Source organism: Plectropomus leopardus, chromosome 6 (genome assembly GCF_008729295.1).
Source record: "Plectropomus leopardus isolate mb chromosome 6, YSFRI_Pleo_2.0, whole genome shotgun sequence".
Lineage (NCBI taxonomy): Eukaryota > Metazoa > Chordata > Actinopteri > Perciformes > Serranidae > Plectropomus > Plectropomus leopardus.
Window position 1 is genome coordinate 17,560,433 of NC_056468.1, and position 20,781 is coordinate 17,581,213.

Here is a 20,781-nt window from a genome sequence, read left to right on the forward strand (position 1 = left end):
GTATCCTCATTTAACACCACCGCGTCTGTCTGGGAGAAAACCTCTCTTCAGGCAACGGTGGTCTCTATGGTTACAGGAAGGGTAGAAGTGAGAGAGGAGGTGGAAAGGACGGGATGTTCTGAGGCTGCGAGAGAGAGGAGGTGGGAGATGCTTACAGTCGCTCATCGCTGCCTCCTTTTCAAGCTCCAAAACGGCCTCTGGTGTATTATGCGAACCCCTCATCTGTCTCCTCACGCCATCTAAACGACCTTCTGTCTCTCAGCTCAGGTGGCGCTAGTAGACGGGAGCAGTCTATATTTATGTGACAGCTTGCTCTCAAGCTCTCATTCACATGTGTACCTAAACACGTGCTCAGAGGACCCACTGCTGAGACGGCGTATTACTGGCAGACACATCTCTGTCTAGCAGATTCCCGTGTCACCATGGAAACCCAGCATCAGGTCAGGGATAGTTGTTCCTAGACTCTATGAGTGCACGCTCAGCAATCAGAGCAGCACGTGGTGGATCGGCTCCTCTCTGTCATTATTGGCAGCTGCAGACATAAAACAAACACTGAAGAAATGTGATTTTATTCTCTGAAGTCTCACATGTTATGCAAGCCCTGCTGACAGTAATGAGTAAGTTTGTTTTGTAACCTGTGTGTACACTTGGCACAGGCAGGTGCAGGTTTCCATCAGTTAATTTTAATATGCCCCGCTGTCCATCACAGGCTGAACAGAGGGCCGAGCATGAATAACACTCCACTGCTGACCAGTTGCTCTTCAGGGACAGCTGCACTGGCCTGAAGTCACTCCCTGCTGCCAAAACACGCACTCAGCTGGACACACAGGAATCTCTCTCTCCACTGTGCTTGCCTTGTTTTAAATGTTTAGTGTGTGCGAGTACATGCATGTGTGTGTGTCAGACAGGCTCCTTCAAATTGAGACACCCACTTTTCTCGCACCTCCTCGCCAGTCCGATGGGGAGCGATGACTCAACCTTAAATGAGTCTTTATTTCTCTCCCTCTCTCTCTCTCCCTCTCTTTCTGTTTCACATTGACCCAGCAGAGCAAAGCGCCTCGCCCCGCTGAGAGTACCTTCTTAACAGTAAAAGTCATCAGTAATGAGTCAGACCTCCGCCGGTGGTGTAATATGTGTGATTTTTAGAAAGTTGGGTAGGCTGCTTGTTGATCTGCTCTGAACTGACAACAGTGGTGAAGTCAAGGAGCAATATTGGCCTTCAGGGTGCACTGTGTTTGTTGTAAGAACCGAATCTCACAATCAAGGACAAATAGAAACATTTTGAACAATTTAATGTTGGTTTGTGTGGATTCAGGGAGTGATGAAGAGCTTTTTGAAAGTCAAATAGAGTCAAGGTAAGCGCAGAGCAAGGCTGGATTACCAATCAGTCAAATTGGGAAACTGCTCCAGGGTCTCGGGACTTCAGGGGTCCAGTAGTTCCAGCCTTACAACATGTTTCTACTATTTTTGTTGGATATTGTTTGGGAATAAGCACTACTAAAGGTATGAGATAATGCACCCCCAGGCACAGATATGCAAAAGACCCTGCCACCCTCTAAATAGTTGCTGGACACATATTTTGTGGTGGTTTTATGTCTGTTTGTAGTCATTCTGTGTCTCTTTGAGGTCATTTTGTGTCTTTTTTGCCTTTTTTCGTAGTTAGTTGTGTCTCTTTGTAGTTCATTTGTATCTCTGCGTGGTCTTTCTGAGTCTTTTGCTGGAAAAAATGTAATGATGAGGTTAATTTCAAGGTTTAAAGTTAGGGAAGTGGTATGTTTCAATATAGATTTTCAGTGCCAGAATAAGTAACAGCATCCCTGGGTGTGACTTTAGGGTCTCTGGAGTTTTAATTGGGATGAGGTCTAGCATTAAAGGGACAGTGGGGTAAATTGTAGCATTAATGCTTTAATGCTTGAATACAGTCTATGGCATAAACTGTATATAACGATAGACAACACATCTCCACCTCTTCCTACTGCACAAAAATGAAGCCAATTCATGTCTGCAATTTAGATGTTTTGCCTTCACTTTGTTGTCCATCTTTATAGACAGTGTGTGGTTCATCCCCAAACCCAAAATGCGTAATATTCCTCCTTTTTTGTGCCACTTTAAACACCACAAGCCGAGTGCTATGTAATGTCACAATGTTAGAGAAAAGGCAGACATCTCTATGGCTGATATCTCCAACACTGGGTACCTCACACCAAAACAATCCAGACTTATAAATAGCACGAGTGGAAGACTATGCATTTTTAATTTTGGAGTGAGCTCTCCCTTTAAGGTCAAGACATTATCTGAGGACAGGGGGGTTATTTGGGGGCACTGTGTAAATTTAAAGTTAAGGAAAGGGTTAAAGTTGGGGGAAAGTAGGATGTGTCTGAATAAATCTTAACATAGAAGATAAAAATGCGTGTGTGTATATGGAGTCATCACATGACTCAGTGTTTATACCAACTGAACCCAGGCACGACTCCACGATCACGCACACGTATTATCAGGTGATTGTTTTTCTGTCAGCTATCAGGACTCCCTCTCTCTCTCCCCAAATATGACTCTGTTTCCCTGCACGGTGATCCGCCACAGCCTGTGACATGCCTGCACTGCTCACACCGCTAGATCTTGCAAAAAAAGTGAAATAATTAAAGCAATGCTGTGTTTCTATATTATATCCTTAAATCAAACTTAACCCTATATGTAGCTCGCTGTGAGCGCTGAGCGTGTTTGTGAGCAGACCTTGAACAAAGAGCCCTGCTGGCTGCTGCTGGTTAGCTGAGAGGGCTGGGTTTGCTCTCCAGACTGCAAACGGATTTTTAAACACAGACAGGACCAGGAGCGGACACGAGGCTGCGGGCTCGGTAAGGAAAACATCTTCATGCGTTTTTACGCAAAAGTTGCTTAAACTGGTTCACTGTTATTGCATGGCACAGTCGAAAACTGTGGAAGATAATAGTCATAGATGGGGAGTAGAGAAATGTACTAACCATGATCAGGATAAAGAGTTGTCTGAAATCTGGTATCTCAGCCTCATTTAACCCTTTGAAACCTGGATCAACATCCGTTTTCTTGTGCTGCGTTCAGACACCTTTCACAAGCTGTGCCTCTTTGAAACCTACGCAAGTTGGTTTGATTTCTTCATATAATATATAATATATATATATATAACAGTTAACACTTAAGCTATCTTTATTAAATTCTCACACTCTTTGGAGCTTTTTTTTTTTTTTTTTTTTGGTTCTTTTCTTTATGTGCCTATTTTCGGGTAATTTAATTCTTTACTTTATTGTAATTTTTTGGCCATGTCTTTTTAAGTTGCTCATTGCGTTCTCTCAATGTGTTTTTGAATTTGTTATGTTTAAAACGGTTAATAAGGTAATTAAGCATGATTTTAAATAATGGATCTCTTTGCCACAAAATGAACTTTTTTTCCACCTTTGTTTGCTCCGTTAGTAGTCATTGATTTCAGCCCTTCTTCCAGCTGGGGGGTTATGTAGTGTATATGGCAGGCTGGATGGATGGGCAGTGGTCCGAGGTTTTCCAGGGAAACGTCAGATGCGACTGAGTGTTTGGTCACCGGTTATTTCAGAGACTGTGATCCTCGCGGCCCGGCGTCCTGACGTCAGTTCATAAGGAGCCAGCAGCAGAGCCGGGCGGCAGGCAGATAACAAGGGCTGAAGAGAGAAAGGGAGAGAGGAGCCGGGCCATGCTGAACTGATATTCTCCATATTCTGACGAGCGATCTGGTAGGAATTTATTGATTTCATTTTCATGTCGTTTCTCGTTTACTATCGCCCCTTTTAATCCGCGTTTCCCCGATCTCGCAGTGTGTTTTTAAACCTGTTTTACCGTCACTATTATATTATTTTTATTCTATGGGCTAATATGGAAAATATCACTGGTTCATCGGTCGGTGTAATCCAAAAACTGGAAACTAGCTGATTTAAATTGTCGATATGGGGCTCTATGATGCAATTGCGAACTCTAGCTATTTGTCTAAAGTAGATTATTAAAAGCAAATTACAATAGTGTTATAACATTAAATGTAACGGTGCATTTTCGTCGACTTTTCGGCTATTCTCCCTTGGTCGATCACTGTGTGCTGTTCACAGGCACCGCAGTGTCTCAGTAAAAGGATTTCTGCTGTCTGACAGAGTGTGTGTGTGTCACCAGCTGGTTTTAACACAGCAAATCATCAGCCAATAGTCAAGCCAATTGTATTCATATCGCACAAAATCACACTTTAAATAAATGCCCCCGGTGTTGTCTATACCTGCGGTCTCCCTGCGATAGGGAGAAGCCCCCTGATGAAGGGGATTCCTCTACTCTCTACCTGACTGCACATCAGCACAGCAACCACATCCCCATAGCAACTGTTAGTAAAAACCAGCCCTCTGTCTGCCCATTAACACCTAACCAGAGATGGTATTGAGCAGTGGTGGACTGTAACTGAGTACATTTACTCACTGTACTTTTTACTTCATTATATTTGTCTGACAGCTTTACAGATAAAAATAAGAACAAAAAACAAACCAAAAAAAACTCAAGAAAAGTTTATAAAATATGTTTTATTGTAAATTAAATTACCTAACAGTTTATAGGAGTACAGCTGTAATGATTAGTTGATTAATCAATCAATCAGTTGATTGACCTGAAATTAATTGCAAACTATTATGATAAACATTTAAGACTTTTTTTCTTTTTTTTCTAGCTGTATTGTTTTTTTTTCTTTTTAAAAAAAATTTTTTTTTAATACATACATATATATTATTTATTTGCTTTTTTATAATATTTCACTTAGGGGTGTTTTTTCTATTGTTTTTAAATAATTTTGAGTGTTTAGATTGTTCTGCATTGGGTACTTATACCTAGAACACTTTAAGTACTTTTTTCTGAATAAACTTACTTTTACTTAAGTAGCATTTTTAGTTTAGGACTTTGACTTGTAACAAAGTATTTTTACAGTGTGGTATTAGTACTTTTACCTAAGTAACAGATTTGAATACTCCCTCTGCCCCTGGTATTGCAAGCACCCTGCATCCCTTCCAGGTCATATGTAGTCTGCTGGTCTGACCAGCATCCACCTGAGAGGAGTTTTATTCTGACAGTGGCTTTGTATCTCACCAGTGACTGATCACAACCTGAGGAGAAGAGGGGGGGGTCCCAATCCGGAGAGTGTATGCGTGTGTGCAGCTATGGGGAAGGACTACTACAAGACCTTGGGCATTCCCAAGGGCTCCAACGAGGAAGAGATCAAGAAGGCGTACCGGCGCATGGCGCTGCGCTTCCACCCTGACAAGAACAAGGATGCCAATGCTGAGGAGAAGTTCAAAGAGATCGCAGAGGCCTATGAGGTCCTCAGCGATCCCAAGAAGAGGGTGGTGTACGATCAGCTAGGAGAGGAAGGTGAGGAGGGGGTCATGTCTGGGTTTGATCCTGTCTGTCTGTGCAGGATGATTTGGCGAAAGCGGTCAGAGAGTGCAGGCCTTGTTTAACAGGCGTTATGATGTATTAAGTTGTTATTAAAATAGCTCAGGACCAGCATCTAATATGACAGTGGAGGGCTTTGGTGGGCTTCAGTCACTGAAGTAATAATACTGTGTCTCTTCCATGTTTTCTTGTGTGTGTACATGCAGAAATGTGATTGTCTATTGTTATCTTTAGTGTCAACAGCACCTACTAGCTCTAATACCTTATAGTCTACCTCAGCTGCTAGTGTAGTGTGTGAGTGTGTGTAAGTGTGTGTGTGTGTGTGTTAGCTGACAGACAAATGGCTTAAGATCATTACGTGGTGGAGATATGAATAGCTGCGGCTGCTGTAGTTTGCATTTGTGGGTGTTTTGTGCATGTGTCTCTGTTGAAAAGGTGTGTGCGTCACTGTGTGTATTTGTGTGAGCGTGTTGGACTGAGTGACCTGGTATTTCATGAGTCCTTCCACCACCAGCACTGTTGGAAGATCAGTGATGCTGTGGGATTTTTCCCGCCCACGTGGGCTCCGCTCTTCTCTGTGCTGTTACCCACACGCCGTCTTTTCGGAACATTGTCCTGTGTCTGGTATCATATTGATGTGTGTTTTTCAGTATGGTGGGCGTTTGCATGTGAGGTCTCACGTTTTTTTCTCTCCTGTCTCGTTCAGGTTTGAGAACAGGAGGCAGCAGCTCTTCGGGTGCCCCTGGCAGCTCGACGTACCACTACACCTTCCATGGAGACCCCCATGCCACTTTCGCCTCCTTCTTTGGGGGCTCCAACCCCTTTGACATGTTTTTTGGCTCCAACCGCAGCCACAGCCGCTCCAACGGCTTCTCCTTCCACAACGACCACGATGCAGATCAGGACATGGACATGGACGAGGATGACCCCTTTGCTCATATCGGGAGACAGTTTGGCTTTCCGACAGGTATGAACAATGGCTTCCCGGGGGAGGGCCGCAGGAGGAGGGGGGTGCCATCAGAGCGTCTGGGGACGGGGCGAAAGCACCAGGACCCTCCAGTGGTCCACGAGCTGAAGGTCTCGCTGGAAGAGATCTTTCACGGCTGCACCAAGCGCATGAAGATCACCCGCCGCAGGCTGAACCCGGACGGGCGCAGCATGAGGACAGAGGACAAGATCCTCAACATTATCATAAAGAAGGGCTGGAAGGAGGGGACCAAGATCACCTTCCCAAAGGAGGGGGACGAGACCCCGGAGAACATTCCTGCCGACATAGCCTTTGTGCTTAAAGACAAAGGACACGTCCACTTCAAGAGAGACGGTTCCAATATCATTTTTAACTGCAAGATCAGTCTAAAAGAGGTGCGTCTGTCCCCTTTCATCTAACCTCTCTTGTCTGTCTTGCTATCTGCTTTCATGTCTGTCTTCTCTCTTTCTGCTTGTAGATGAATAGATAATGCTGCTGAGGTTGGGAGTTTGATTCCCAGTGGAGCAAACCAGGCAGAAATTTAATACATTCATGGAGTTGCAAAGGCTTAGATGAATATCCAAAAATGGCACGCTTTGTTTTATTCTTGTCACTCAACCTGGGAAAACCATGGATGAGGTGGAGAGGTGTGACTTCAATTTAAGGCTAGGATTATGTCCTGGATGGGTGGTCGTTTATAAAACACTGAGTTAGGAGTGTGTGTGTGTGTGTGTGTGTTGCTAGAGGGAAGGATCAGTGAACAGCAGCGTCTCCGTCGCTGTAGTTTGAGAGAAGCAGCAGGAATGTGTTGTCCTTGTGTGACCTGCACAGAGCCAGCGTCCTCACTTGTTCTGCACTGCTGCATGAATATATATGCATAAACACACATGCAAGCAGGCACACATAAAACTACACACCGGAATAAACGTGCATGCAAGCGCACACTCCTGCATTTTCTACCATATTTGCAAATACACTCAGTTAAAGATGGATTGTAGTGTGACAGTGGTGACAATCCAGGCTGCTGTTACTGTGACTGGCAGGACATTTAATTAGCCGTTCCTACGAGGGCAACGGGTCCAGCACAGCTCTGCTCTGTCTGTGAATTACACAAGCTTTAATGTTTCTAATGGCGCTGCCACTCACTGGCCTGTGCTCCACATGGTTGGCTTAATGGCAGGTGTTCTCAAAGAGTTGGAGATGTCAGGGGAGTTGTGTGTACTACACTCAAGCCAATTTTGAACAGTTTTCCTCTAAAAGCAGCAGCGACTCTGCAGAAGTAATTCACCGGTAAACAAGGACACCTGCACATCTGTGAAGACGGCCTAGTTAATGAGAGCACATTGGAGTTTATTAAGGCGCACTAAGCAGGAGATGGTACTTGATCAAACCTGCACAACGATTAAGTTTGCACTGCAGAACACCCACAGCTAAGTCCTCTTCTCTCACAGCAGCCAGATAAGAGACTTAAGTCTGATGCAGCTAAAGACGGGATGGGGGAGAGAAGGGGAGATGTGGATGAGGAGGGGGGTATCTGGGGAATATTAGGGAAGTGGGTCAGATGATTCAGTATCCAAAGCAAATAAGAGCTCATATTCCACTGCTCCACTCTGCTCTGCCTCCCTGAAGATGTGATGCTGCAGTGAAAACAGCGCCAGCTACATGCTGCATACCAGCCACATATAATGTTGCAAATGTTATGCATTGCACCAGGAGATAATATAACCTAGATGACAAGATGATTGTTTCTGATTGTTTCTAGTAAGTGCTCGTTCTAAAGAAAAAGAAGCAAGTGTAATCTATAATTTATCCTATTTTGGCTGCTGCTTGAATCCCTTGCTATTTGACTGCTCAGTTTTGTTTACTGCCTGAAGCATGCCCGGATGAGCAGCTTCATTTAGTGCCGCCAAGCTCGTCTGACCAACCTGTAAACTCCTCGGAGGCTCTGCTCGTGGCAGCTCTCAGCCCTGCAATTTCTTTCGCTGTGACAGCAGTCAGTTAGAGAGCTAAGCAGGAATTTGACACATTGATTTCTCTGAAGTCAGCCTATAAGTGGATCTATAGTCTGGCTCATTCTGGCATTAACGATGCCACTGCAGTGTGCTCAAGTCGTCTGTGGCAGTGCATTTCCAGCTCCTGTCACCACTGCGCTCAGCGCAGCAGCAAAACCCATCCAAATACACGTAGGTGCTAATTGTGGCTGTTGGGCTCAAAAGCAGGGTGGACAGATCTTTGCAGCTTCACTTCTAATATAAATTAGAAATTGTTTATCCACAAGATGTTGAATCAGTGGGAGTAAGGCAGCATGTGCATATTTTTAGCAACTACTGCTGCTTAATCCTGTCAGTTAAAAGAGTACCCAGAGGAAAAATTTGCTGCTCACAATAGTCTTCCCTCCTCAGGAGAAGTAACAAGCAAAAGAATATATCAATAGGAGCTCTTTTGCTGTGCTCATAGGCTTCTCAGAAGTGACAGTCTGTGAATAGTTAAAGCACAGAGTTGAGACTTAAATTTGATCACTAAAATTCTCAAACTGCAGGCTCATTTATAAGCAAGTCAGGTTTTCTTTTGGATCTTACTGTTCGTGTCACTGTTCATCTCAAGAGCGGATTATCTCAGACAAATAAAGATTACTGCAGTGAGAGAGAGAAAAGTGCATTTTAAGACCTTGAATTAGGGTCTGGCTGAGACAAGAAGGCTTTTTCGCAGGTGCTGAACTGAAGTGTCAGAAAATGGTCACAATGTCATATTGATGTGCAGTTGAGCTCAGTTATGTCAAGAAGACAGGCTGGACAAAGCAGAGATTTTATTAAGAATTTTCCTTTCCTCTGGGTAAATCGATAACCACTTTTTAGGACAAGAAAGTGTTCAGGGTGGATCTTAGGACAGACACTTTGGGGTGCAAGGACACTTTCAACGCGTCCTTTCAGCTGCTCATAACTGTAGAGTTAATCATGTGCCAGTGATGGTCATCGTTCGAATATAGACCCATAGGTGATGAATCTATAGATCATATCCACAAATATAGCCAAAATCAAAGTATCCGTGTGTGCGTTTGTGTCCGTCTCTAGATCTATGTCGTCTGAGCTGAGGCTTATGCAATCAGTGGGCCCTCAGATCAGCTGGCAGTGTGAGCCGAGCATCATGGCAACCTGTCTCTGTGTGTAAGACTCATTGGTGAATGGGACTGTTCATAACAAGAGGATGAGCGCTAGTCTCCATAGAGGACCTCGGTCTTAGGCTAAATTACCTTCTAATGTATGTAGGGGGTAAAAGGAGGCTGATGTCATCGCTGGAAAACTCTGTCAGTCCTCTGATGCAGCTGCTCTGCTTGACTTAACCACAACTGTCTGCATGTCCATCACTTACAAATAAACCAAAAACAGACGAGACGGATAAACCCTCCTGCAGTCTTGATACAACATTGGCTACATAATGACATGGCTGGGTGTTAGAGGTTAAGCATGTGCCAATGCAGGCAGTCACTGTTACATCATAAGGGGCCGGTTGCCTCGAGCTGTGAGGTGCTAAGAGTTGTTTTGGAAAAAAAACTAAGACTAACTAATGCTCCTCTGTCCATCATAAAGGTTCCCCTGAGTAGAAAATAGCTTGATGAACGTATAGACGACATTGTTAAGGGTTGTTTTCCAGCATGGATTCCTTCCTTCAAAGAGTATTTAGTTTTTTATCCAAGTCTTTTTAATGGTCTCTATTACTACAAGAATATTTTATCTTTTCATTTTCTGACTAACTCTTGTTATGTGTTCTTCATAACTCTTACACATGCCATTATCCAACAAATTGTCCCATAAAAACACTCGCAGTGTGGTACTAGGGTTGACAATGTCTGTCTGTTGATCAATTGCTCCACCACTTTTGTCTATACTCAAAAATTTCAAAAACTAAATGATTGATCATCCGCATATCAAAAAAGATGAACCCTCTGCAACCTTACTGCTAGATGCAACTAAATACTACTCACTGAACCTGTAACATCGTAAGCCAGACTCGAAACAAGTGACGTTACAAGCGTATGGTCACTGTCCCCAAACCAGGACATCCTGTTATCATCCTTTGAATACCTCTTTCAGTGTCCATTCTTAAGTCTCCTAGTTTTATTTCTGTTTTTCTTTTTTGCAAATTCCCGACCTAGACCCTTTTAATGTTGGTGAATTATCGGTCATTCACAATGGCTCTGTCTTCCTTTCTCCACATTTTTACTGGCCTTATTTTGTGTAGTAACTGTTTTGTAACAGTTGCTTAAAAAGGCATTGCATAAGAAAAGTTTTTTATTCATCAGGATGTTCATTCACAGAGTTGTGGATTTAAATAGTTGTCTTTATTCAGCATAAATCTGGCGAGTGATGCTCTCTGGAAAGCCTGTGAAGTCGTGATAACCACAGGTCCCCATGTTTAGTTTAGCGCTCTCCATGCTCCGACTGGATTCATGAGGCATTGTGATAAGGAGGTGAGGCTTAGTGTGTGTGTGTGTGTGTGTGTTCTCTCCCCTCGTCTTGCCAGCCCATCTGACAAGGCCTCCAACTATTTACGAGCTCAGCCGATTCCTGCCTCACTTCATTAGCCCCGGCTATGAGACCGTTACTAAAATTAGTCCTCTGTGCAATGTGTAGCCACACTTACACACACACACACACACACACACACCTCTTCCACCTACACACACAGACACAAAGACAGAAAACTTTTCCACTGCCAAGTCATGTTTTCCAAGTGCTCCTCTTCCAAACACTGTTCTATAGACCCCACGGTGCTGCAGTCGATGTTAAAAGGATTTGTCAGTGAGGCCTACTTTCTTTCCCTCTCTGTGTGTCTCTCTGTGTCTCTCTCTCTCACACACACACACACACACACACACGATGAACACACACAGAAAGCACGTGGAAGTTTGGCTTGTTAGGATGACGTACTGAGGCAAGATAAACTAAAGTTTTTAGTTCATGGAAACATGAAGTCATGGAGATATTCATGGCTTTGGCATGTCATCCCCACTAAAGATATTAACCCACTCATTCCCCTCTCTCCTCTTCCAGGCATTGTGTGGCTGTACAGTTAGCATTCCCACGCTGGAAAACCGCATCATCTCGCTCCCGTGTCATGACATCATCAAGCCAGGGACGGTGAAGCGACTCAGAGGAGAAGGCCTGCCTTTCCCCAAGAACCCGTCACAGCGAGGTGACCTCATCGTGGAGTTTTCTGTCCGTTTTCCCGACAGGATCCCCCCTCAGTCTAGAGAGATCATCAGACAGCACCTTCCCCAGTCATAGGAAGACTCACCTTTAACGCCTCAAGCACCACACACTCCAGACTAAAAGGCCCTAACCCAGAAAACCAGCCCTTACTACTACTACTACAATTTTTAGTATAATTCCCCTTTCCACTTCCAGCCCCATGTCCTGAGTTAATGTACGCAGCATTAAACAGACACTGTAGTTTGTAGGGACTTCACAGTGGGAGGATGAAGGAAGAATGCCGAGACGAATGGCAGTATCAGGATGTGATTATTTGTGTTTGTTTTGTCTCTTGGCCCGAACGCGCACACACACACACACACACACACACACGCACACACACACACACACACACACACGCACACGCACACACACAGGCACCCAAACAGTGGAGCGGTGCTGAGGATGGGCTCAGCACAATCGTGGCTTTTACTGGTCTTTTCTTAACTCTGTTTTTTACAGATTTATCAGTGGTTTTATATACTGTTCCTCTGATCCTTGTCTTTTTGTGATAGGATGAAGCGTGAGATATTTTTTAAAAAGACACATTTTTTCCAGGTTTTTCTTTTGCAAGGGAAGTATCACAATAGGATTATTTATTTTTACCTTGAGTGTACCAGCAGCTTCAGTGTGTTCAGTGCAAACCCCGAGTTTAACACAGTCCCTTCCCCCACCTGCCACCTGCTTTTTCATGTTTTCAGTCTGATAGAGCATTGTGCTTGAATCCTGTAGACTGTTTAGTAAGATCGGTCTCCTAAAATCTGTTGTACTCCGATTTGTGCAACACCACAGCGCACTTAAAGTCCTGCGTTTCTTCAAATAATAGCGAATCTCAGCTGCGTTGGAAAATCTGGGAATGACAATCACATACTGTAACAGCAGTGTAAGCTTGGATAATACAATCTGCACATGATATGGGTGCTTTCCCTTCTGTACTGAATAGCCTGGCTCGCTATCTGAGGGACATTTAGGTGCCTTAGCCCAGTGTCATACCACATATGTGAACACACACACACACACACACACACACACATAGGTCACACTGTAATATACACAACCAGCCATGTTAACTGCACAACAGACGATGCCCTATGCTGTGTCAGACATTGCCATTGGGAGCTGGTGAAAAAAACGCAAGTAAGCAATGTAAAGTCAATCACCATATTGTACTGTAAGTAAGCAAGGACATTTTTAGGGAGAGATTTGATACAAAAATGCTGAATTTTGCCAGTGCATCCCTGTAAAGTGCCGTACAAGTACAGGTTGGATTTCCCAGAGGAATAAAAGCATTAATCTAAATTAGTAAATAATTCAGATTTCTCTGGGAAACCCGGCCTTGTTGTGTATATTCTGCTTTCTCTTGTGCCATTTGAAGGCCATGTCTCGGTGCTACTGTGAGCAGTGCCAAAAATAGACACCCTTGGTGTCTACTTATTGGTTTCATGGTTTCAGTTTGTGATTTGATAACTTGCTTCTGTCCTCTGTAACATGTGTACATTGAACTTTACATCTGTTTTTTCAAGTAGAAAACCCTGTTTAGGATACAGGTTTTGTAATATTGCAGCAGCCATTCTCTGTCTCAGCTGCAGGGGGCTCTGAACGCTCTCTTCCTACTGTAGTTTACAGCAATGATAAGATGTATGTGTGCGTGTGGTCTCTGCAGGCAGCACTAGCAGGTCATTTAGAACATTTGTGTGGGAAAATGTTTGAATGCAAGATGTTGATTAATGCACTTTTATGTCGTAAAAGGTACTGATGAATCTGAGATGATAGGAGCGACCTGAATGACTTGTCTGAGTGTGTGAGCGTATTTGCCTCTCAGAGCCTCTGAGGACGCTGGACTGTGGCTGCAACCAGAGAGTGCTGCTGCTTCTGAAAGACACTGTCACTGCTTATGAGCATCTGACAATATTTATCATATTTTCAAAATGGCAACAAATAAAAACAAAATGTGTGAACTTAATGGTGTGTCTCATTTGAGTTTCTCTTAGTTGACAAAAAATTTAGTTCACGCTTAGAAAAAAAAGGTGCAAACAAGAATTATTTAGGGTTCCTCAGCTTGTTCAAGTAGGGGAACCCTTTTTCTGTTTGTTTTTGGACCTGATACATACAGAAGCCCCTCTTTTTGTAGTGTCGGAAACAAGGGTCAGAGTTCTTAGGTCATTTTTAGGGACTTTAAGAATCTATTTCGGAGCAGGTACTCTCAGCACACAAAGAACCATTAGTGATGTAAGTGTACTGTGATTGGTCCAGATGTTTTTTAAGTGTATGTAGACCGGTGGAACAATAGCTTGCTCTTATGTCTCACAAGTTCAAGTTAAAGATCTTTGACTTTTCTATGCAGTCAATAGATATATTTGTCTCATTTTTGGTTGCAATTTGTTCAAATCAGTGTTAGTGAGATCTTCTTCTTTTCCAAGCTAAACTATCCACCTGATCAAAGTGCTGACTGAACACCATGATTACTGCACGGTTGTGCCTTTGGATGGACGCAACAAAACACCACTCTAAAATGTGCAGTTTGATCACACAACAAAACGCCACAGGTGTCACAAGTTTTGAGACAGCGTCTGTCTTTCACCCGTAACCCCTGAGGCAGTTTCCTCTACTGGTGCTGTGCTTTATCATTTCAGGGCAGCTGACATGATTGACTGATTGCAATCAGTGTCATGGGACACACCTGGGCCTGGTTTGTAGACCAACTCACCACACCTTTGCTCCTTTGTTTTTGCAGCACAACACCCTGACAGTACATTTCCACTCATCCACCCCCCCACACTACTAATGCTGCAGATTTTTCTGCTTATTTGTGGAGCTTGTTTGACTTATTTTGATACATCTTTTGTTCTACTTTGTACACAATGACACATCTCTACAAGCTATAATATGTCATTTTCAGCCATTTTTATGACATGTCAAAATTTGACATTTTCTGATATACTATACTATGGCGTTTTTGGTCATTTTTTTTGACATGCTAAATTATGATGTTTTTGGCCTTGCTTGGACTTTTGTTCTACTTTGTACACAATGACACGTCTCTACAAGCTATAATATGTCGTGTTCAGCCATTTTTATGACGTGAAAATCTGACATTTTTTGACATACTATACTATGGCGTTTTTGGTCCTTTTTTTGACATGCTAAATTCTGACATTTTTGCCTTTTTTTCCCACTTTATATACTGTGAAACATCTCTACAAGCTTTATTGTGGCAAGCCTAAGGCACACCTGTGCAACAATCATGCTGTCTAATCAGCATCTTGATATGCCACACCTGTGAGGTGGGATAGATTATCTCAGCAAAGGAGAAGTGCTCACGAACACAGATTTAGACAGATTTGTGAACAATATTTGAGAGAAATGTGTTTCTTGTGTATATAGAAAACGTTTTAGATCTTTGAGTTCAGCTCATGAAAAATGGGAGCAAAAACAAAAGTGTTGCATTTATATTTTTGTTCAGTATACATTTGCTGCAGGATTTTCAGTGCAGTATTTTTCTTGTTGTACTGGCATCAGTACTTCAATAAAGCAGCATTGACGACTAATATGTTGAGGAATGACAGTGATCAGAGACCTGGATACCATTATGATTATTCATACAGGGATATGATTAACAAGGTTTCTCAACATTATATTGTGAATAAAAATCAATTAGACTCAAAACTATAATGATGTGTATGCAAACAAGCTGACCTGATCGTTTATCAGGTCTTGCAAACCAAGAGGAGGAGGTAAAGAAATCATTCCTGTCTCATCAAACATTGCCAAAATACGTTTCCCTTTGTGATGTTTCTGTGAGTGGAGTTTGGACATTTTTCAACAGTTTGAGTTACAGATAAACAAATAAAGTCAGACTTTGACCTCAGCCTGTTAAAATCCAGATGGAAAGCTACCCTCAGTTGATCACTGCTCCATGTACCAGAACAACCCCAGGTAGGAACTAAAGTCTAGAGTGAAAAAATAAAGACTTTAATTCACGTTAAGTTTAATCTCTGTGCTGTGTCAGAGCATTAGTGAATCAAACGTCCTGTTCTGCTGCTGGCTCAGGGAGGCAGTCAGAGCAGCTGATCTGTGTTAAGAGACTCGGATCATGTGAAACAAACTGTACTGAAGTACACGTTTGAGGTACAGGGACTTTACATGAGTATTTCCATTATGTTCAGCTTTGTACTTCTCTGATAAATCTGTAGCAATATTGTATTTTTTGCTGTACTACATTAGTCTGACAGCTTTAGTTACTTATCAGGTGACAGTTTTGCATCCCTTTCCTGTCCAATAAAAAACAAATATCCTTTGGTGTTCCTTTAAGTGTTCGGAAAATTATCTCCTGGATGTGCTGGAAAATACATCATCAAACTAGAACACGCCTGTTTTTCTGACAGCATAAAAGTTTACTTAAATGTGGTTCTCACAGTACAGTGACGCTTCAAAGATATGATGTTAAAAAATACGATGCATTGATGTGACTACCTAACTACAGCCAACATGTGTATGTTTAACCCCTGTAGGTAGTAAATGGGCTGAAAAAATTGACTCTATATGGGACTATCCAAGGTCCCATAACGGCCCCATGCCAACTGCCCACGTAGGTGGATTTACCTAAATGGGCCCCACATGGGTTATGCTAGGGCTAACTGGGTACCAAGTGGGTGTGGGTCCAAAATGGGCATCTTATCTGAGGCCCACTTAGGTAAATCCACCCATGTAGACAATTGGCATTGACCCAATATGGAATTTGTGGAAAACACTTTAACTTGTAGTGGAGTATTTCCACAGTGTGTTATTAGTACCTTTATTTCAGTAAAGCATCTGAACACTTCTTCCACCACTGTGTATTACTCAGGTTGTGGGGACATAAGTCTGTTTACATAGTCACCTTATTGGGACTCCACCTTCGTCTGGGGACAAAAATGCAAGTTCCCATAACGTAAATTTTTTAAACTTTAGGGTGAAGGCATGGATTCAAGGTTGGGGTTGGAGTGTAGGTTAGGAAATTAAATCACTCAGAAGTGATGAAAACACAACTCAACTCTGTGTGTGTGTGTGTGTGTGTGTGTGTGTGTGTGTGTGTGTGTGTGTGTGTGTGTGTGTGTCACATGGTAGGGATATAGCAGACAATTAGTGAACCGTGAAGAGGCTCTGGGGAGTGCTGCAGTAACACCACACTGTGACTAATGCCATATACCTGTATCAGCTATTTCTAGCAATAAGGCTGGGTTCGCAGAGGGTTTATATTTCCACTGAAACACAGAGTGAAAAAAAAATAATAAAAAAAAAAGCAGGGTACTAAATGGCAGGCTATTTTTGCTGCTCTGTGGGTTGAATTTCCATCTGTGTGTGATGGCTAATGCTTTAAGAAAGGCTAGAGTGTATGTACACACTCAACCCCGCTGTAGTGCAGGAGTTAATGAATTCAGATGTGAGAGATAATCAGTAACAGAGTATTAGGACTTAGTCATGATGACTGGGTGCAGACATATAGGAATCTACCCCACACTCTTCTCTGTCACAGTCTTTCCTCAGTCAGGTCCTCAGGGTGAAACATGAGCGCCTTCGTGACTCTGTCTACAGGGCAGAGGATGCCCGTGGTCGGTCTTGGCACATGGAAGAGCACCCCAGGACAGGTAGGGCGGACTTTGTTAAGACCAACCACAGTTCTGGAAACTGTGAAATGATGATAAGTAGTGTTTGGACTGTGTCTGTGTCCATGTGTTGTCAGGTGCGGCAGGCAGTGTTGGCAGCCTTAGACTGTGGGTACAGACACATCGACTGTGCTGCTGCATACAGCAATGAACAGGAGGTGGGAGAGGCTCTGGCTGTCAGGGTCGGCCCTGGGAAGGTGAGAAAATGTGATTCAGCTTTAATCAGATATTGATTTTGACAGTTTGTTCTTGACCTTAGAAACAACAGTTAACAAAACAATCTCATCTCAAGATCCACTTACTTTCTCGGGTGGTTGAAACCATATCACACTTTTTTTATGCTCAAACATCATCAGTGTAGATATTCTGTCTCTGTCTCTCTGTTTTTTGGTTTCGGAGCTGGATTAAAATTAGTGTTGGGTTTGGAATTAAAGGGACAGTCGGCCTTAAATCAAACATGCATATTTTTCCTCTTACCTGTAATGCTATATATCAGTCCAGATTATTCTGATGTGATTAAAGCATGGACCTCAGGTATTTCTTTGTATTGAACAGCAAACATTTTGTATACCCATTATCTTTTCCCCTTCAGGCTTTGTGTCGTGAGGACGTGTTTGTAACATCCAAACTGTGGAACACCAAACATGACCCAGAGGATGTTGAAGAAGCGTGCAGGACCAGTCTGGCCCATTTGGGTCTCTCCTATTTGGATCTGTACCTGATGCACTGGCCCATGGCATTTCAGTGAGCAGCTGCACACAATTAGCTGATTTTGTCTCCGCATGGTTGTCACTGTGTGGATTAATGTGAAATGACATATCACATGTCACAGTCATTATGTATGTTGACATTCAGGCGGGGGAAGGAGCTGATGCCTCGACGGGAAGACGGAAGCATTTGTTACTCTGACACACACTACAGAGATACCTGGGCAGCCATGGAGAGCCTAGTGGACAAAGGTCTGGTCAAAGCCATAGGACTGTCCAACTTCAGCGCCAGGCAGACTGATGACATCATCAGCATGGCCAGACACACACCTGTAGTTAACCAGGTACAATGTGCCTTTCCTCGTAGTCCAAATTTATTGGCAATAGAGAACATGCCATTCAGAAATCAGCTAAAAACTGTCCAACTGTGTGTCTCATTGTGCCACAGGTGGAATGCCATCCTTATTTGTCTCAAGTAGATCTCCTGTCTCATTGTCGGTCAGTACTTTAACACATCAAAATGCATTTTCTTCAATGTAAATTCCATCAAATATTGTTCCCATTATGTCACTAACAGTGTATACACCTCGGCCTCAGGTCAGTGGGAGTGTGTGTGACTGCCTATAGTCCTCTGGGCAGCGGGGACAGACCCTGGGCTTCTCCGGATGAACCAAGTCTGCTACAGGATCCTCGACTTGAAGCTATCGCCCAGAGATACCAGAAAACACCTGCGCAGATCATTCTCAGGTAAGATACAAAGCCTCATCTTCAAGTGTCAGACAATCAGAACCACACTCTGTTACTTTTAATCTTGGGTGTTATTTTGGCAGGTGGCACATACAGAGGGGTGTCGTGTGTATCCCTAAGAGCGTAACGCCCTCCAGGATCCAGCAGAACTTGCAGGTGTTTGACTTTTCTCTGTCGGAAGACGACATGAAGCTGATTGATTCCTTCAACCGCAACGAGCGCTTCATCATCCCAACAGTAGAGGTGAGTCACTGATCTTATGACAGACACCTATAAGATTTTCAGAGGATGTCTCAAGCAGAGCTCAAATAGAACTAAGACTTGTGTTTATATACATACGACAGCCATCTCAGTCCAAAATTAACTTCAAGCTCAGATGCAAAGATGACACCACATAGCTGACACATCAGCCTGTTTTAGATCTCCATGGATCTCTGATGAGAGCTGGACTATAGGAATCTGGGTCAATCCTGACTCCCGTGGATTTCTGATATAATCAAACCCTAATATACAGATATAATGTGAGCTTCACTAGTTCATTCATTTTTTTGTTTTGTTTTTACAGAGAGGTGGCAAGAGAGTGTGGAGAGACGCAGAACATCCTCATTTCCCCTTCAATGATCCTTACTGAGTCGACACACAAGGAACGCAGTATTGTGCTTTTAAAGACAATTACATGCACTGATACACTGAGGAAACAATATTTCTAAACTGATTTCAGATGTGATCACAGTGTATTTTTCTTTTTCTCTTTGCAATGTATTCATTGATTTAATAAAAATATATAAATGAATAAATGTGGAGAAGAAATAACTCAAAACATGTTTTTCTCTCCCCTTCTGTGCTGTTACTGCAGTGAAGAAATAAGTGGCTTTTACTGCCAGAGTGACACTGTGTGGTCAGTGAGAGAACTGCCTCTTTGCCTGGTGACATTAGCTTTGATCCGGGATTCTCAACCATGGTCCTGAGGGGAGCTTCAGAAAATGGGGAATCATTTTTGATTTTTTAATGCACTGTATTAGTGAGCCCTATGAGAAAAGAGTGGCTGTTCTGTTCATAGGTTTCACTTCCTCAACAGCTATCTTCCACAACTGTAGCTGACACGTAGAGAATTGTGGTCTTAAACAAATCTAACAACGAAAATGTTTTAAGATGTTGGTCTCTGAGGCAAAATCTTATGAAATGGCGGTCCATGACCTAATTTGTATCAATCTAGCGGTGATTGACACAAAATTTTGAGAGCCACTGGCTTTGATTGTCTGCGTGTTTCAGACTTCTCTCTCAAGGTTCACTCTTCACTGAGTCACTGCAGCAGCACTGCTCTGAGAGATTCAACTTTCTATCACGTTGCACTTCTGAATACAATCCATCAACAATTATCTTTTCCAATTATCTTTCTTTTCAGTGTCAGGTACATGCTTAACTATTGTGAGAATCCAGTCATCCCTCTTCTCGTTTCTTATCTGTCTGTATTGAAAAAATCTAATCGAATAGACATCCTTCAAGAAAAACAGAAATGCAGAAAGTCACAATATGTCTGCAACACTATAAAATCTTATTCAAATTTTGATCTTTTTAAATTTTCATGTTAATTTTCTTTAACGCGGGTGGAAACCGCTTATATGGATAAAAATGTTTCAGACAGAATCATTCCTAGACAAATGCTATTTAAATAACTTGCTAAGAACAATTAAGAGTCCGCTTATAGTGTTAATTTTCGGCCTTTTTAAGCATGAGGTCATATTGGACAAAACTATGGAAATGAACACTGGCATTGAACTAATTTTTTTAAACTGCTTCGAGCTGGCTACCTGAGACTGGTACGGCCTGCACATTGAAATGACAGGAAAAGTGATTTTCTCTCAATGACACCATGTGGCTTATGACAAGCTGCCAAAAACAAGGTATTTCGATGCAACAGCGAAAACTTGGTGTCCCCAGGTAAGCTTCTTTACTCAGACAAAGAGAACAGTCATGGCTGCTAGTGATGAAGACCAAAAACCAAATGCACCAAAGGTGCTTTTCTGGTGTGCAAGCTGCAC

At 42.8% G+C, this 20,781-nt stretch overlaps 2 protein-coding genes across 2 annotated transcripts; both read left to right on the top strand.

Moving 5' to 3' along the window:
• Window positions 1-2,751: 2,751 nt before the first annotated feature.
• Window positions 2,752-13,603, top strand: dnajb5 (DnaJ heat shock protein family (Hsp40) member B5). The gene is made up of 5 exons (XM_042487899.1): window positions 2,752-2,855; window positions 3,584-3,740; window positions 5,122-5,400; window positions 6,131-6,786; window positions 11,443-13,603. The coding sequence occupies exons 3-5, from the start codon at window positions 5,190-5,192 to the stop codon at window positions 11,674-11,676; spliced, it is 1,101 nt and encodes a 366-aa protein (XP_042343833.1). The 5' UTR covers window positions 2,752-2,855; window positions 3,584-3,740; window positions 5,122-5,189; the 3' UTR covers window positions 11,677-13,603.
• Window positions 13,604-15,524: 1,921 nt separating this feature from the next.
• On the top strand, window positions 15,525-19,503 carry akr1a1a (aldo-keto reductase family 1, member A1a (aldehyde reductase)). Its single transcript, XM_042487901.1, is given in 10 exon segments — window positions 15,525-15,576; window positions 17,171-17,179; window positions 17,182-17,267; window positions 17,363-17,482; window positions 17,878-18,029; window positions 18,141-18,336; window positions 18,441-18,490; window positions 18,590-18,739; window positions 18,823-18,982; window positions 19,305-19,503. Coding segments are annotated over 10 exon segments (1,041 nt in total). The 3' UTR covers window positions 19,371-19,503.
• Window positions 19,504-20,781: the final 1,278 nt, after the last annotated feature.

Coding starts and splice junctions, on each gene's coding strand:
- dnajb5 (XM_042487899.1), top strand. CDS start 5,190: ATGGGGAAGGACTACTACAAGACCTTGGGCATTCCCAAGGGCTCCAAC. Junction 5,401..6,130: donor CGATCAGCTAGGAGAGGAAG/GTGAGGAGGGGG, acceptor TGTCTCGTTCAG/GTTTGAGAACAGGAGGCAGC. Junction 6,787..11,442: donor GCAAGATCAGTCTAAAAGAG/GTGCGTCTGTCC, acceptor CTCCTCTTCCAG/GCATTGTGTGGCTGTACAGT.